This window comes from Lithobates pipiens, unplaced genomic scaffold (genome assembly GCF_037356315.1).
Source record: "Lithobates pipiens isolate NorthernLeopardFrog02 unplaced genomic scaffold, aLitPip1_a1.2 Scaffold_19, whole genome shotgun sequence".
Lineage (NCBI taxonomy): Eukaryota > Metazoa > Chordata > Amphibia > Anura > Ranidae > Lithobates > Lithobates pipiens.
In genome coordinates this window covers 406,819,379-406,838,485 of record NW_027507764.1, presented here as the reverse complement: position 1 = coordinate 406,838,485, position 19,107 = coordinate 406,819,379, and the positions used below count along the sequence as shown (strand labels likewise).

The window sequence follows — 19,107 nt, the reverse complement described above, 5'->3', positions numbered from 1 at the left end:
ACGAATGAGGCCTCAGGATTCTTATTTCCAGAAATGGCAGCTGTGTTCAGCTTCCAAAAAGAAGTGACCCTTCTAGTTACATTGGAGATAAAGCTTTGTGAATGGAGTTGTGTGTGGAAATGGTGCCATACAAAGTCAGTGCTAGCTGTGGAGACATGTATGAGGAGGAGAGATGTATGAGGAGGAGGAAAAGCAGCAGTCCGTGTTTAGAGATGGAAACTAGGAGGGAGGTGCTGTGGAAAAAGTTTTTGTGAGTGTTCTGGGGGCTGGGATGTGCCTGCTCCTCCTTCCTCTTCTCCTCCACACGCCATAGAGCCTAGGAGCTCCGAGCAGTACGGACTGAGAGGAACGCAGGCTGAGTACAGAGAGGCGCTCCGAGCAGTACAGAAAGGAGTACAGAGAGGCGCTCCGAGCAGTACAGAGAGGAGCACTGTGAAGGCGGGAGGGAACCCATCCTCTGGTAAGACCAACACAGGAGGAGGGCGGCTGGGATGTGTGTCTGGGGACATTACACGGCTTTTTGTATGACAACAATGTACGACTGAGCAGTCCTTATCAGTGGAGACAGAGGACATTCCTGAGTCCTACAGAGATGTATCCACCTTCACCTCTCCCTCACATAGCTCAGGACATTGCTCTCCTCGGCTGTGTATGGGAGGCCGGTGTGGTGAGGGGAGAGCCGAGTGGAGTCTTCTCCTATACAAGTCATGGAGCCAGGAATGCCTTCCCAGCAGAGGACCTGCTCAGGTCTCCCTCTGTGTTGTATCTGTGAGGGCTTTACAACCTGTGCTTATAGTATACAGAAATGTGTCCCTTCTTATATCATTATATCGTGTTATGGAGACTATGGGGGTTATTTACTAAAGGCAAATCCACTTTGCACTACAACTGCAAAGTGCACTTGGAAGTGCAGTCGCTGTAAATCTGAGGGTTAGAGCTGTAATGAGGGGGAAGCTCTGCTGATTTTATCATCCAATCATGTGCAAGATAAAAAAATGCTGTTTATTGTCCTTGCATGTGCCCCTCGGATCTACAGCAACTGCACTTCCAAGTGCAATTTTATGTGCTCTTTGCATTTGTAGTTTGCACTTGTAGTGCAAAGTGGATTTGCCTTTAGTAAATAACCCCCTATGTGCGCTTTATGTGGTCAGTCGGTGTGCAATTCGATCAAATCTGCAATCGCATAGCCATAACATCCTATCTGGTCCATTTTAGACTTGGTTAAAGCTGGCCATAGATGCAGCAGTTGTGTGTGTGTTTTTTGTTTTGGTGTTTTTGTTTTTTTTTTCTTGTTTTTTTGATCAGTCAGGTGTGTGTGTGTGTGTGTGTGTGTGTGTGTGTGTGTATATATATATATATATATATATATATATATATATATATATATTTAGGGCTGCAATTAACGATTATTTTCATAATCTATTAGTTGGCCGATTTATTGAATCGGTTAATAACCTTAAAAAAGTGTGGTGTATAATTTTAGTTAATATGTAAAGCTTAACATAAAGGCAACTTATTCTTAAATATCTATATGCAGTGGTAAATATTAATAACCACCTATATGGTTAGGGAACAAATCTCTAATCCACTCTGAGAATAACAGACAGAAGAGAGATACTGTATATACTAGGGTGAAGCTGGTAGATCTCATCAGATTCTGAGATCAAATATTCATTCATTTTTTTTATTTAAAGGGGGAAAAAAAAGTATGTTAAAGACTGTTTTGCAGATTTTCAAAAAGAACTGTAATATATTATATGCTGGCCATACAAAAACAATGTCTTCCTTTTAAAAACTATAAATAAAAAAAAAAAAAATGTAACTTTAAGAACATTCGTTCAAGTTTCTAATCGTTAGTGCGGTCAAATTGACGTTCGTTTTCAACCACAGTGACGTGCAAATTTAGAAATAATAGAAAACGTCTTGGTCAAATTAATTTTTCGATAGTGTATGTGGTTTTTGTTAGAAATTACAGTCATTTTAAAACGGAATGTTAAAAGCAAGTGAAATTTTCAAACGACATGCTTTCATTCAGCGACTGTAAAAAAAAATTCGTATGAATATTCTCATCTGAAAATTGATCGGTGTGGCCAGCATAAGGCACAGTGCACACTTACGCAGTTTGCTTTTGATCTGTTTTTGCTGTGCGTTTTGATTTTTGCAAACATGATTTTCCTGTAATCTGCATTTTTTTTTTTTTTTTTTTTTTTCCTTTTGGGCAAATTGTTGGATAAAAAAAAAAAGAAAACAAACAAACACACATTGCTGCAAAAACACACTACATGCTTTTCTGCAGCTTCTTTATTAAAATATATTGAACCAAAAAAGCATAGTTTTGCTCTGAAAAAAGTCCTTGACCCTTTCCAAATACACAGAGACTGGGAAAAAAAAAGCATAGATGTGAAACCATGTTAAATGATCTGTAGTGTGTTTCTGCAAAAAACACATAGGTGTGAACCATTGAAATACAAATGTCCTCTAAATAGTACTTTAAGATAGACCAGGTAGCTAATGAAATGTAGGAGTATAAAAATATATATCTTTTTAATGAAAATATTTAAAATATTGAACACATACGTAATACAAAGAACATCTTGTGATACTCTGGAAACTAGTAAACATGCAAATACAATAACAAATATACAGACCATAACCACACAAGATCTGTTGAACTAACGGTGAGGACAGCAGAAGTAACCGACGCATTTCAATATTTGCAAAAGTTGCTTTCTCTTCATCGGGGTTATATGCGATTTATTGCAGAACGTAAAAAAAAAGTCTAAAAGTCTGCAAATAATAAACAAAAATACATTACATATTAAGTGTGCAATAAAGGTACAGCTTCAAGGTACACAAGTGTATCGGTACACCTTATTATATATATTGTTTAAAAACTGACCGTACATTAGCTCACTGGCCCTATATGTATAGAGCAATGGACCAGGCCTAAGACGTTTAGTAAAATAATGGGATTAAAAAAAAACTAAAATTAACCCTTTATAGTACAAAAGGAGCGAATCGCTACTGTTGGGGGTTAATTTTTTTTATTTAAAGTAGCGATCGTTTGCTCTTTTTGTACTATAAAGGGCTAATTTTCGTTGTTTTTTTTTTTTTTTTATCCCCATTATGTTACTTGCCTGATTAATCTATTATGAAAATAGTAATCGATTAGTTTCATAGTTGATTAGTTGTTTTGACTCACACTCACTCTGATAGAACACCCATGCGGACATCTTGGTACACCCAGCCTCGTCTTGAATTTCAGCAATAAAGTGAGCATATATAAATATAGTATATTGATATCTGTGATGCTGTTTTGATGTTACATTTTGAAGGTGGTGGAGGCATTGTTGCTAAACCTTTAGGCCCCTTTCACACCGAGGCAGTTTTCAGGCGCTACAGCGCTAAAAATGGCGCCTGAAAAAAACAGCCCCTTTCTCTCCAGTGTGAAAGCCGGAGGGCTTTCACACTGGAGCGGTGCGCTGGCAGGATGGTGAAAAAAGTCCTGCTAGCCGCATCTTTGGCGCGGTGAAGGCGCGGTGTATTCACCGCTCCTAAACCGCTCCTACCCATTGAAAATCAATGGGGCAGCGCGGCTATACCGCCTGCAAAGCGCCGCTGCAGCGGCGCTTTGTGGGCGGTTTTAACCCTTTTTCGACCACTAGCATGGGTTAAAACTGCCCCAATAGCGGCCGAATACCGCAGCTACAACAACGCTATAAATAGCGGCGCTTTACCGCCAATGGCCGCACCGCTCCAGTGTGGAAGGGGAGTAGGCTTTCACAATAACCAGTTGCCGACCGCCTCACGACGATGTACGTCGACCGAATGGCACGGGCAGGCATATGGGCGTACCTGTACGTCCCTGCCTTCCCGCAGGTGGGGGGCCCGATCGGGCCCCCCCCCCCGGTGTCAGCGGCGGTCGGAATCCGTTCAGGAGCGATCCGGGATGAGGGGGCGGCCATTCATTCATAGCCACCCCCTCGCAATCGCTCCTGACGAATGGAAGTGCAGCATGACATCACTTCCTCTCCTGTAATGTAAAAGTGTCACTAAGGCTGGGTTCACATTGCAGCGGTTTATGAGAACGGATGTGATTCGCACCGCACTGCAGTGCAAATCACATCCGATCTCTGTGCGATGCGAGTTCAGCCATACAGATTGTATGGCTGAATTCGCATCGCACCCGCCGCAAACTCGCACGGGACCCTTTTTTTGGTCCGCAGCAGAATCGGATCGCATGGGTGTTCACACCATGCGATCCGATTCCTGTCCGAGTTTGCAGATCGCACTGCGATATGAGAACTGATCTGGGGGTGTCATTAAAATTTCACTGACACTCCCAGCAGTTTGCATAGGGCAGTGTGATGCGGGAACCCGCCGCGGATTCGTGGCGTTCCCGCATCGCTCCAGTGTGAACCCAGCATAATAAGCGATCGTTTTTCTGATCGCTGTATTAGCGTCACAGGTGACGCTAGTTAGGCAGGTAGGTATTTAGGTTCGCCGCAGCTTTTTATAGCGCCAGGGACCCCCATATACTACCGCATAAAGCCCCCTGATTGCCCCCTAGTTAACCCTTTCACCAGTGATCACCATATAACTGTTACAGGTGATGCTGGTTGGTTAGTTATTTTTTTATAGTTTCAGGGCACCCGCCATTTATTACCTAATAAAGGTTTAACCCCCTGATCACCCGGCGGGTGATATAAGTTTGAGGGTCAGATAGGGTCTGCGTCACCCCAGGCAGCCTCAGGTTAGTGTCAGTACCGCTAACACCCACGCGCAAAGCATACACCTCCCTTAGTAATATAGTATCTGATCAGATCTATATTAGCGTCGCCAGCAGTTTAGGTTTCCCAAAACGCATTGTTAGCGGGATCAGCCCAGATACCTGCTAGCACCTGCGTTTAGCCCCTCCGCCAAGCCCAGCCCAGCCCACCCAAGTGCAGTATCGATCGATCACTGTCACTTACAAAACACAACACACATAACTGCAGCGTCAGGCCTGATCCCTGCTAACAGTTTTTTTTTGTAGCGTTTTGATACAGTCGCTGACAGCCTAGGTGCTTTTTTACCTGTGAGTCTCACTAGTGTACCCCTAAATTTAGGGGTGTCTACTTTCCAAAATGGGGTCATGGGGGGGGGGGGGGGTTTGTGCCATCTTGGCATTTTATGGCCTTCAAAACTGCAATAGGTAGTGAGTAGTGAATTCAAAAATTTACACCCTTAGAAATCCTGAAGGCGGTGCTTGGTTTTCGGGGCCCCGTACGCGGCTAGGCCCCCAAAAAGTCCCACAAATGTGGTATCCCCGTACTCAGGAGAAGCAGCAGAATTTATTTTGGGGTGTCATTTCACATATGCCCATGGCATGTGTGAGCAATATATCATTTAGTGACAACTTTGTGAGAAAAAAAAAGTTTGTAATATTCCCGCAACTTGTGGCAAAATATAAAATATTCCATGGACTCAACATGCCTCTCAGCAAATAGCTTGGGGTGTCTACTTTCTAAAATGGGGTCATTTGTGGGTGTTTTGTGCCATCTTGGCATTTTATGGCCTTCAAAACTGTGATGGGTAGTGAGGAGTGAAATTACAAATGTATGCCCTTAGAAATCCTGAAGGCGGTGCTTGGTTTTCGGGGCCCCGTACGCGGCTAGGCTTCCAAAAAGTCAACCACATGTGGTATCCCCGTACTCAGGAGAAGCAGCAGAATGTATTTTGGGGTACAATTCCACATATAACCATGGCATATGTGAGCAATATATCATTTAGTGACAACTTTGTGTCAAAAAAAAAAAAAAAAAAAATTTTTTTGTCATTATTCAATCGCTTGAGGCAAAAAAATTAAATATTCAATGGGCTCAACATGCCTCTTATCAATTTCCTTAGGGTGTCTACTTTCCAAAATGGGGTCATTTGGGGGGGTTTTGTACTGCCCTGCCATTTTAGCACCTCAAGAAATGAGATAGGCAGTCATAAACTAAAAGCTGTGTAAATTCCAGAAAACGTACCTTAGTTTGTAGATGTGACAACTTTTGCGCAAACCAATAAATATACAGTTATTGACTTTTTTTTTTACCAAAGACATGTGGCTGAATACATTTTGGCCTAAATGTATGACTAAAATTGAGTTTATTGGATTATTCTAATAACAAAAAGTAGAAAATATCATTTTTTTTTTTGTTTGGGTACAACATTGCATGACCACGCAATTACCAGTTAAAGCAGCGCAGTGCCAAATTGTAAAAAGACCTCTGGTCATTGACCAGCAAAATGGTCCGGTCAAAGTGGTTAAAGTGACACTAAAGGTCACTTATTTTTATTTTATTTTATTTTTTTCTCTTTTGTTCATTGACAGAAACAGCATCTTCATCTTGACCTTAGGATTATATTGCCACTTTAGGAGAAGAATAGGCAGAAAGTGTTAAACAGCAACACTTGCAAAGTACTGCCCAGGGGGTAGTCCTACTGGCTATAACCCCTCACACTTCATCCAACAGCTCAGCTCATTTTTTTATTTTATTTTTTTCCCCTGCCTAGTGTAGGAGAAGGACCTGGCTCCCATTGGGACTATTGGTCCTGGGAATTTTTTCTATTTTTTCAGCATTTTGATTCCTATGATCTACAATCAACAGTTGGGCTGGATAATATAGATCCTGGTAGTCTCTCCAGCCTGGCCATCGAGTGTGAGCGGGCCCTAGCTATGCGCTGGGTCGGCCACGACATGCCCCGTCTAATCCAGGGGCGGCCAGTGAGCTGTATGCTCTGGGGCACACATATGACCGGGCTACTGCTGTCTGTGTCAGTGTGCCGTGGCCGACAGCCACCCTGTACTGCTCGGGTGATGGGTCTGTCTGTGGAATGCGTCCAGCAGTCCCTGCAGGAGGGGTAAGTAGGGTTCCACCTGTCTCTGCAGGATGGAGCAGCTGGGCATTCCTTGGGAGGTCGAATAGGGGGTCTCTCACTCTCCCTTTCTACTCTGCCTGACCCCCCATACTATGGGCCACTGTGTGACTGGGCATGTGGGGGTGCGTTGAACTTACCTGGCCGGGAGTCCTCGGGGGAGGGGGGCTCTGGGTCCTGGCAGGGGGCTGCTCTGGGTGTTGGGGGCTGCTCGTCCTCTTCCCTGTTTCTGGGCCACGGTGGGGTGTTTGTGCAGTGTTTTACATGTGGGGAGGCCGCTGCCACAGCCGGTTTTTGCCTTTCAGACATTTTCTAGAAGTTTGGTGGCCATTTTCTCTGTTCCCTCAGACTTTTTTGCTGAGGCAGCCATTGGCCATTTTCTAGTAGCCTCAGGTAGTTTTGCCTCTAGTGCTGGGTGCTTGTTTCCTTCTAGAACAGCACGCTTTTCACACAGACACCTCGTGGATGACAGGGGAGAGCGGGCAGCAGCGCAGTACCTGGGTCAGGGTGGTGAGTCCTGCCGCGGGCCCCTCAGTCTGTGGCAGCTAGGAGGGTGGACATTTTGTGTGACTTGCCTTAGATCCCTAAGTGGTGACAGGCGAGTGTGGGTCAGCATGGCATCTGAAGCCGGCGCTTCTTCCCCAGACATCCCTGTTATTGCAACTGGTTCCCCTGCACCTGCGGTGCCTACAGATGCTCTGTCAACAGTCCTGGAGGCCTTTGTTGCCAGGGTGGAAGCGGCGTGTGGGTGCTAGATGGAGGATATGGCGGGGGCATCTACAGAGGTGTCGGTCCCTTTCGGGTCCCACAAGCCGGCCCGCATGGCTAAGGTGTTTCCTTATCCAACTTATTTTGATAAGTTTATTTACAAGGAGTGTGGAAAACCGCAGCGGGCCTTTTCAGTCCCGAAACGCATGGCGGTGCGTTACCCTTTTGAGGAGAGTTTCCTGAAGAAATGGACATCTCCTCCGATTGTTGAACCCCCCCCCCCCCATCCAGGTTAAATAAGGTAACCAAGATTCCGATGGAAGGGACTCCTGCTTTCAAGGACCCTGCCGACAGAAGGGCCGAGGCGGTTGCCCAATCCATGTTTACGGTGGTGGGGTCAGCATTGAGGCCTGTGTTAGCCATGGCCCAACAGGCTTTCCCGGTCTGTGTGGAGCTGGCGGATCAGTTGGTGCAGGGCCTTAAGTATATCTGTGATGCGGCCTTCGATACGGCCCCCTTGCTCTCTAGAGCCTCAGTATCAGCAGTAGTGCTACGTCACCTGATTTGGCTGAAAAATTCTGGTCTGCGGACCAGGTATCTAAGAAAGCACTGGTGGACTTGTCCTTCCAAGGTGAGAGGCTATTTAGAGCCTCGCTGGATGACATTATTAAGAATGTTTAGGGGGGGTAAGAATACGTTAATCCCACAGTCCACAAAAGGTAAGGAGCCACGCTGTAGGCAAGGGCCCTCCTTTTTCTGCTCAGAAGCGGATTTTTTTTTTTTTTTTGTCTGCCCGGATTGGCAGGTAAGCGTTCCCAGACAGACGAGGTGCCTGCTGAGGGACAAGAGTCCCTGGTTTCACAAGCCTGCGAGCAAACCTTACTGCATGAAGGTTTGCCCCAGAATCCCCCCCCCCCCCGAATCTTGGGTGGGGGGGTCGCCTTCAGGAGTTCGCAGCCCGGTGGACATCCCTACTTTCTGACCAGTGGGTCTGCGAACTGGTTTCATCAGGATACAAGATCGTTTCTTTCTTATGCGCCAAACAGATTTCCCCCCTCCAACCTGCGCAGGGTGATGGTACCTTTACCGACGCCACAAAGGTTTCAGGGATTCTACTCCAATCTGTTTGGGACTACAAAGAAGGAAGGGGTCTGTCCGGTCCTGGACCTCAAGGTGCTCAACAGCTTTGTGAAAGGTACAAAGGTTCAGGATGGAATCAGTTTGCTTCGTGGTCGCTGCACTCCATCAGGGGGATTTTCTGGCATCCCTGGACGTCAAGGATGCATACTTGCATGTCCCCATATGGATCAAGCATCAGGTTTCTGCGATTTGCAGTCAGGAACGAGCACTGCCAATTTGTAGCTCTTCCTTTTGGCCTGGCGTCTGCATGAGGGTCTTCACCAAGGTGCTAGCCCCAATTTTGGCTTTGCTAAAGCAGCGAGGGATCGCAATCGTGGGTTACCTGGACGACCTTCTTCTGAGAGCAGCTTCCACCTCAGAAATAAGGGAGGATGTGGTAATCACTATGCAAACTCTTCGCGAGTTTGGTTCTGCACTCCTCGGAGGCGAGAGTCTTTCTCTCTTTGGACAAGCTGCAGACTTTTCAAGGTGCGGTGAAGTTGTTGGTGTCCCACAGATGGTTGTTGCTGCTTTTTTTTGCATACAAGTCCTGGGTCTCATGGTAGCTACTTTCGAGGCGGTACCGTATGCTCAATTCCACACTTGAGTCTTGCAAAAGGAGATCCTGTCCAAAAGGGACAAATCTCTGTTGTCCCTGGATTGTCAAATTCGGGTGAGCCAGCTAGTCAGGGATTCCCTGCTCTGGTAGCTGAGGTCGCCGGGCCTTCGGTCCGGGAAGTTGTTCCTTCCTCTTCATTGGACGGTGATCACAACTGACACCAGCCTGACGAGTTGGGGGGGGGGGGGGGCAGTTTGGGGCATACAGTCAGCCCAAGAAGAATCCCGCCTGCCGCTCAACGAGCTGAAACTTTGAGCGATCAGGCGGTGCCTCTCCACATGGTCAGAGGCTGCAGGGACGTCTTGTCAGGATCCAGTCGGACAACGCCACGGCGGTGGCATATGCCAAATACAGGACTCGGCCCTGCTGGCCGCGTCATTGGACTTGATTGGGAGCCAATGGCTGCACTGCTATCAATCTATCCAATCAACAGCCGGGAACCCCCTAGCAGAGAAAGGCTCATCCCCGTGGGACAAGTTTGAGGGTTCAGGTAAGTAAAACGGGGCTGGGGGCCGATCACTGACAGGTGTTTTTTCACCTTAATGCATAGGATGTATTGAGGTGAGAAAAACACTTACCTTTACGACCCCTTTTAAACAGCATTGCAGATATCGATAAACCATATTTATATACACTCGCTTTATTGCTAAAATCTCTCTGAAATGTAAGACTTCGCTGGGTGTAGTAAGATGTCCACACGGGTGTTCTATCACAATACCGCTACCCATAAGATCGTGAAGTGTGTGAAACCCATTGCGCATGCGCAGTAACTATTTTTTGGTCGGAACGTCACTTCCTATGCACAATCTGATGGGTAGCGGTAATCTGATAGAACACTGGCACTGATCAAGTGAACGTTTTCCAACATTCGCATTGGTGAGAAATTGATCATTACGTGACTTCTCTCAAGTGGTTACAGCCATAGATGGATCAAAAGTCCATCTGTCTATGGCCAGCTTTAGATCAGGTTCAGCCAAACTGATGGCAAATCCATGGATTGTTTTGCCTCAGTTAGCACTGGGTCACTTTAGTCATGAATTCGATCAAACAGATTATGAGATTACATGCTGGAAATAGAGATGCCATGGATAATTTATGATCGTATCTTCCAGCTGTTGATCTAACTTCACTTCCCTGTGTGTAGCATACCAATTGATTTGGGTTGTCCACTATAGATCCGTTATTTTTATCACAAGAGATTGTTTAGAAATTGAATACATTATTTATCAAAGCATGTATGCCCACCATAAGGGTTCATTTACACTTGGGATGGGGGTGTAAAATCAGGTGATTGAGTCACGTTTTACCTCCCTCCGAGTGCTCTGCCTTACAGTAGAGCTAAAGACAAATACAAAGACAATATTTACCTTAGGGTGGCCATAGATTATGCAATTTTCACTTGATTCCCCCATCAACACTGTCGGTGTTGATGGAGGAATCAAGTGAAAATTGCATAGAAGCCCTCCTACTGTGTTATTGTGTTCTGACAGCAGGAGTTTTCTTCACCATCAGAATACAAAGATTAGAGAGAACCCTATTTTTGGCCGCTGATAAATCGGTGTATCTGCTTGGTGCCCATAATGTTATGCTACCTCCCATTGACTTCAATGTCACATTAAATTTAAAAATATTTTTTTTAAAAACTGTCCATTTCAGTTTCTGGATTCGGCCAAGTGCATCTTGAACTTTCGGTTTCAATTTCAGCACTGGAATTTTGAATTTTGGCACTCCACTAACAAAGATCACTGCTGGTGGCTATAACCGCTGGTAGTGATTACATGAAAAACGCAACAGGCTGATTGTGCTAGTTTGTTACAACCAGCCAGCCCATAGTTAAATGGAAATTTGTCCAGTTCCTGCTGAACCCGCTCTCACCAGCCTCTTCCGGGTACTGGTCTTTGGCCGCTTGATTGGCTGGAACGAGATGTCACTCCCGCTCAACCACAGGAGTGCAGTCACCCCGGCACACAGGCAGTGTGCCTGAATGTAGACTGAGCATGTGCAGCTCAGCAGATGTTCTACAGGGGATTGTGAACAGGCAGGTGTGTGAGAGATATATTATATACACAATCACAAAAGTGAGTAGTGAGTGTAGAGCATCCGTGTACATTTGCTGTCCCCTCAAAATAACGCAACACACAGCTATTAATGTCTAAACCGCTGGAAACAAAAGTGAGTACACCCCCCTCAGTGAAATTGTCCAAAGTGTCAATATTATGTGTGGCCACCATTATGTTCCAGCACTGCCTTAACCCTCTCGGTCATGGAGTTCACCAGAGTTTCACAGGTTGCCACTGGAGTCCTCTTCCACTCCTCCATGACAACATTACGGAGCTGGTGGATGTTGGAGACCTTGCACTCCTCCATCTTCCGTTTGAGGATGCCCCACAGATTCTCAATAGGGTTTAGGTCTGGAGACGTGCATGGTCAGTCCATCACCTTTTACGCTCTGCTTCTTTAGCAAGGCAGTGGTTGTCTTAGCCCTTGTACACACGGTCGGATGTTCCGACAACAAAATCCGTCGGATTTTGTCTGAAACTTGTGTTGCATACACACGGTCGGAACAAAGTTGTCGGAAAATCCGATCGGTCAGAACGTGATGACGTTATTTCGTTACGACAGGACTACGTTCAGGCTAGTAGCCAATACCTTTGGTCTAGGAATTTGATCTGAGCATGCGTGGCACTTTGTCCGATCGGAATTCTCTACACAAAATCGGACAAAGTCCGATCGGATCATGTTGTCGGAAAGTTTTATAGCCCAGCTCTAAAATTTGTCCTTGGGATATTCCGATGGAAACAGTCCGATGGAGCCCACACACAGTCAGATTATCCGACAACACGGTCCGATCAGACATTTTCCGTCGGAATGTCCGACCGTGTGTACAAGAGCTAAGAGGTGTGTTTGGGGTTGTTATGTTGGAATACTGCGAGGCGGATCAAGCTCTGCTTCAGTATGTCACAGCACATATTGGTATTCATGGTTCCCTCAATGAACTGTAGCTCCCCAGTGCTGGCAGCACTCAGGCAGCCCCAGACCATGACACTCCCACCACCATGTTTGACTGTCGGCAAGACACACTTGTCTTTGCACTCCTCACCTGGTTGGCACCACACACGCTTGACACTATCTGAACCGAGTTCATCTTGGTCTCATCAGACCACGGGACATGGTTCCAGTAATTCATGTCCTTATTTTGCTTCCTTCTGGGATGACAGCCATGCAGACCAATTTGTTTCAGTGTGTGGCGTATGGTCTGAGCACTGATAGGCTGACCCCTCACCCCTTCAACCTCTGCAGCAATGCTGGCAGTAATCGTACGTCTATTTCCCAAAGACAACCTTCAGATATGATGCTGAGCATTTGCACTTAACTTCTTTGGTCGACCATGGTGAGGCCTGTTCTGAGTGGAACCCGTACCTTTAAACCACTGTATGGTCTTGACCACCATGCTGCAGCTCAGTTTCAGGGTCTTGGCAGACTTCCTATAACCTAGGCCATCTTTATGTAGAGCAACAATTCTTTTTTTCAGATCCTCAGAGAGTTCTTTGCCATGAGGTACCATGTTGAACTTCTAGTGACCAGTATGAGAGAGTGAGAGCGATAACGCCAAATTTAACACACCTGTTCCCCAGTCACACATGAGACCATGTAACACTAATGAGTCACATGACATTGGGGAGGGAAAATAGCTAATTGGGCCCAATTTGGACATTTTCACTTAAGGGTATACTCCACTTTTGTGAGGATACTGTGTGTGTGGATATAGATATATATAGATGGATACAGGCGATCAAAAAAAAATCTCTTTAAATTTTGAATCGAGTTGAGAGGTCAAATATATTCAACATTTCAGCAAATTGATTTTTATTTTTCTCCATCAGTACTGATGCTGACACCGTGCCGGTCTTGAGGTGCTGCGGGCAGGAGTTTTTAGGCGAGGCCGTGGCTTCGACCTAGGAAGGGAATTTCACTCCTGTAAGAGTTATTATGGGGGAAAAGGGTGTCACCAAGGCTTGTTTCCACAACAACCTAAAATGTTCAAAATCCAATTGTCATTGGGACAGAAAGTGAGGTGAAATCTTCTGAAAAGGGGCACAGAGATATAGTGTGTGTGGGTGTGTGCCTCTCCCTCTCAGACATTATAAATAGAAGTTTGTAGATCCTTTAGTGTGTATTTTACCGTAGCGGATAAAAGTCCTGAAGTTTACACACTTCCCGTAAACCCATATAATAATAGGCCCAAAATGAAACCTGTTAATTAGGCAGCCATCAGTCTTCAAGTGAAATGTTTTCTGCTTATCTTATCTTGGAATAGGATAAACCTCTACTAATGAAAAGATTTGCATTCTGCTTTTGCCAGCTCTGTAAATTAACAGCGGCTTCAAAAGCCAAGCTTATTATGTAATAATGAAACCTAAGACACAGATATTTCTGATTGTTGTAATGCAGCTTCTTAAGCTCTACAGTGTTTGGCTTATAGAGCTGAAAGGATAGTGATACTTGGAATTTCACCACTAAATACATTTTGATGTGTTTTTTTATTTTATTTTTTGTTTTTTGTTAGCGTAGTTAATGTACCTTGGCATATTGGTTGCCTGTCATCCAATCCAATCAGTAGATAGCTGGTGCAATGCCAGACTCCTGCACACAATGCCTAGAGCTGTGTGCCTGCCCCTCTGTATGGGCAAGACAGTTCCTGAACTGTAGACACCATGAATAAACTACGAGCTTGTTGATCAGCGCCTCACAAATACTACAACTCCATCTGCCGCGGTGGAAGATAGGACTTGTAGTTTATTTACAGGTTCCTGTGAATGATGTGGCTGTGTAGGCAAAGATTTCCCCCTGTCACACAGAGGGGTTCTCTGGCGGCAGGTGCCAAGGGACATGCTCCTAAAGATGAACTTATCCTTTTTAATGCAGGGGTCCCCAAATCCCAGACTGGTACTGGGCTGTACAGCAGGAGGTGACGGGGACTGCGGTCCAGACAGGACTATCGCGGACTGCAGTTGCCACTCTCCTCCTGCTGTGCGGCCATGTCACTTGGTGTGTGCGTTTTCTCCTGGGTCTCCCTCCCCACCGGCCATGTCATCCTTTCAACAGGCTAGGGGGCAGGAGGAGCTGCATTTTGGGACAGAGAACGGGAGTCTCTTCATATTAACAAGTGGGTAATTACCTACTTGTTAACATAAATTGTGCAGCTCCCACCCTCTGTCCAGATTTCTCTCCTCCTGCCCTCTACCCTGCTGATAGGATGACATGGTCGGTGGGTAGGGAAACCCAGGAGAAAACGCCCACGCTAAGTGGCATGGCCGCACAGCAGGAGCCGAGTGGCAACTGCAGTTCGTGATAGTCCTGTCTGGACTGCGGCCCCTGTCACCTCCTGTACAGCCCAGTACCCGTCCGGGGGTGGCGACCCCTACAATGAAAAGGATAAGCTCACCTATTAGGAGCATTTGCACCTGCTGCCAGAGTTCCCTTCCTGTGTGACGGGGGGAAATCTTCTCTGCCTACACAGCCACGTCATTCATTCACAGGAACCTGTAAATAAACTACAAGTCTTATCTTCCACCAGGGCAGATGGAGTTGCAGTGTTAATGAACTGTGAGGGCGCTGATCAGCAAGCTTGTAGTTTATTCATGGTGCCTACAGCTCAGGAACTGTCTTGCCCATACAGAGGGCAGGCAGAAGACACTGTAGAGGACCTACGGGCTGATAACTGCCTCTGCCCTGCCGAAGGTAGGACTGTGCAGGGGAGGCAGCGATCAAAAGGTGGCAGTGTGAAATAGAGGAATAGGGGCGCTCTGATGGGGGTTGTGATTGCTGGGGGCACCGTAATGTAAAGAGGCACTGTAATCATTACAGTAGGGCCGGAACAACTAATTATGAAATTAATTGATTACTATTTTCATCATCGATTAATCGGCCAGTAACAATGGGGTTAAAAAACTAAAATGAGCCCTTTATAGTACATAAAGAGCAAATAATCGCTACTGTAAATATTACTTTCACAGGTCTACAGTAAAAAAAAGTATTAGTAATTGATATTGGCAAGTCTGAGGGCATTTTAGTATGTATAGGCGCACCTTTTTAGATTTAAAAAAAAAAAAAATCTTGCATTGGTCAAATCATTATATATATATATATATATATATATATATATATATATATATATATATATATATATATATATATATATATATTACACACTGTGCTCATTACTGCGCACTTGATGACCTTAATTATCGTTAGCTGATGATTTTATTGATTGCATAATTTGTGAACATTATTTCATGTAGCCTTTTGTAATGTGTCTTATTCAGTTTATGGTCTTATTACACAACTCTGGCGCTGTAATATTTTGATTGCATTCATGAAATTATGTATGCTAACTTTTGTATTCTGTTTGGTGTGCTTTATTTCCAGCTTTCCCAAGAACACTTCCTATATTTCTTGTAAAGAATGAAGTCGTATCACTTTCCCATCCCCGCATTAGCCATTGTCTTGTGTATTTCTTGGCTTTTGCCAGTACAGTGCTGCAATAAAGCCCTCTGCGCAAGTGATGTCAGCAAATGCTTAATTCAGGTATGGTAAAGACCTTTACTGGAATGCTTAGGTAATGGTTCTGTAGAATGGACTGTATTGGTGCAATATGATTGTCTTCTATTTTTAAAGCATATCAAAACCCTAAAACAAAACTTTTATATTTTGCAGATTACCAGTCCTCAAATGTGGTGGCTGCATTTATTTATTTTTTTTGTTGATTGATTGGGCTACAAAAGCAGTGTACTTGTCACTTCTGTGAGGTGGAAAAGAAGGCATCTCTTAAATTTCCATTAGGCCAGCCATACACGTTCCAAATATTTCCTGTTGAACCGGCCGAGATTTGAACCGTGTATGGGCAGGCTGAATGTACCAAATTGATCAGTCGATCAACTTGGGAACAGCCAGCCTGCTGGTTTCTCTTGCGATTTATCACTAGCGGCTGCTATAGCTGCTAGGGATAATCACCGTCTTCTCCCGGTGGGGATGGCTTCAGCCATCGTTGCATCGTGTATGGCCTAAGTCCCATCACTCCGCCATTTAATGGAGATAATAGACATCATATGCGCTCTAGTCTGTGTGACAACCAGGTTTTCTTCCATAGTTCAGTGGAGAAATGTGTAGCCTTGAAGAGACGGGCAATACAAGATTACAAGAAGTGAAAATAGAGAGGTGTGGGGGGAGTATATATAATTTGTGTTTTTTAGGTTGGCTATAAAGGGGAAATGTTGCCGAATGCAACCAGTCTGAGTTTAGCTGTCATTTTTGCTCTCAAACTGTACTAAAACCAAAGCCACAAATGTAATACATTGTACCTTACTAATCATTACATGTGCTGGCTGTATTTTTCTTTTTCCCCCCCTTTATAACCCCTGTATTAGAGTGCCTACAATGAGCAACAGAGACACCTTTTTGGACAGCAGCATTTTCAGTCTGGGGAGGAGGGGAGTCTTAGATGTACTAGCATATTTTGTTACACTAACAAATTGAAGCCAAACTCCAGCTAGCACTTTTCAAGCCGTTACAGCAAAAAGGGTTTTACATAAAAGCTGAACATTATAAGCACCCATGTCGGTGTTAAATGGTTTGTCTCAACCCTTTAACTGCTACATCTGCAGGACAGCTTGCTTTGTCCAAAAAACAACGTACTGGCTAAATCATCAGGTAAAATAAAGGAAAGAGAGCCTTAAAAATGCATCCATCACATCTAAGAAGTGGTAAGCAGCAATACTGCAAAATAAGTTTGTGCTTTTAGGTTAAATACCGATTTTAAAGATAGTCGTATTGCCATGGGAACAGGAAACTCCTTTCCCTCCCGTGTGTGTGTTTGTTGTGTGTTTGTTTTTTTTTGTTTTTTTGTAATTATCAATCCCAGTGATTCTGCAGTTATCAGAACCAAACTTTCACTTATGCCGCATGACATACATCCAAACTTTTACAGCAGGAACATTTTTGGCAACCATGCAAAATAGTTGTGTTCATGCTGCCTCTGAATCCACCGGGCAACTGGATTAGTATTGGGTGTACAGGGTTATGAAGGACTGTGCTTGGAGCGCCAATGGCACCAGGTACAACTAAGTAACAATGTCCTTATTTGTAGGTTGCTTAGTTTTTTTCCTAATCATTGCTGTCAAAACCAGAATGGTCTTCTGAGGGCTGAAACTTGCTTATTTATGCAGGGCTACCATTTGACTTGGTATTCCAACCAACAGCATGTGAAAAACATCTCCATGTTTTTAGACCATGATAAAGTCTTGTGGCTTTTGTTAGTAGCCAGTTATGCCTTTTATAGCTTTACCTGTAAGACTACTTTCACACTGAGGCGCTTTACAGACGCTATAGTGCTAAAAATGGCACCTGCAAAGCACCCCTCCTGTCACTCCAGTGTGAGCCCGAGTGCTGCGGCCGAATTAAGGGTTAAAAAGGTGCTTTACAAGCCCGATGCTTTCACACTGGAGCGGTGCACTGGCAGGATGTAAAAAAAAAAAAATCCTGCAAGCAGCATCTCTGGGGCACTTTAGGAGCGGTGTATAGCAGTGTTTTGCCAAAATACAGGCACCGCTGTCTACGCCGCATGCGCCGTAGACAGCGGCGCACTGAGTGCGCCGCTGTCATCGCTAATATGCCACAAGTGGCGGCTCCCGTGCGCATGCGTGGGAGTGACGTCATCGCGGCTTCGTCGAATGACAGCGGCGGAGCAGCGAGGCCCACAGAGAAGATGGATGCTCCGAACTACAGGGGACAGCGGTGACATGGCTGGCTCCTGTGTCAGGTAAGTGACACATAATGGACTGCTATGCGGTGCATAGTAGTCCATCATGCTTTACTTTTGCAGGGAATCTAAGAGGAAGTAAACCCATTAGGGTTTACTTCCTCTTTAAGTGTCTAGCATTGGCCAGACAATGTAAAATCAAGATGAAAAAATGTTAGTACTGATTGACAATTTCTCATTGAACTCTCCATCCCCCCCCCCCCCCCCCTATTTTGTTTAAAAAAAAAAAAAAAAAAAAAAAAAAGTTATATGCACCACAACATATTTCGTAATTTGTATAAGGGTAAAGTTTATTTAAACTGCTTGGTCAGAGATGGTGAAAGGACATTATGGTGTGTTTTGTGCGAATATGCACATTTGCATGTACAATACCTTTCTAGGGAAAATGTATTCATATTTGTGCGCATCGGTGCAAAATACTGACCGGAAATGCATTTTTTTTTTTTTTTTTTTTTATCTAATCGATTTTATTAAAATTTTGACATGATTTACAAACTGCTATTTTAACCCCAACAAAATTCTCCCACCACCCCACCTTGAGGTCCCCAACAGCAGGGGTTCTCATTTAAAATTAACCATTAACTAAAATTAACTATTATAGAGAATTTATTATTATACAGGATTTATATAGCTCCAACAGTTTGAGCAGTGCTTTACAATGTAAAGGGAGACAATGCTGCAACAGTACAATTCAATACAAGAGGGTTGGAAGGGAACTGCTCCTGCAAACTTACAATCTAATGTGAAGGAGCTGGTGAAACAAAAGGCAGTAACTGTATGGGATGAACTGATGTGGTAAGTAGAAGATTTGGTTGTTAGCTAAAAGCATGATAGACTTCCCTGAAGAGATGAGTTTTCAGGGTTTGCCTAAAAATGGATTGAGTAGGAGCTAACAAGTCCGATTGGGGTAGTGAGTTCCAGAGGATTTGAGAGGCTCTGG

At 44.7% G+C, this 19,107-nt stretch overlaps 1 protein-coding gene across 1 annotated transcript in view; it reads left to right on the top strand.

The window, feature by feature from the left end:
- Nucleotides 1-286: 286 nt before the first annotated feature.
- TWSG1 (twisted gastrulation BMP signaling modulator 1) overlaps nucleotides 287-19,107 on the top strand; it is a 71,179-nt gene continuing 52,358 nt past the window's right edge. The window contains exons 1-2 of the mRNA XM_077492454.1: nucleotides 287-460; nucleotides 15,779-15,937. Of these exons, the coding sequence (XP_077348580.1) occupies nucleotides 15,815-15,937 (123 nt within the window). The 5' untranslated portion in view covers nucleotides 287-460; nucleotides 15,779-15,814. The remainder of the gene's footprint in view (nucleotides 461-15,778; nucleotides 15,938-19,107) is intronic.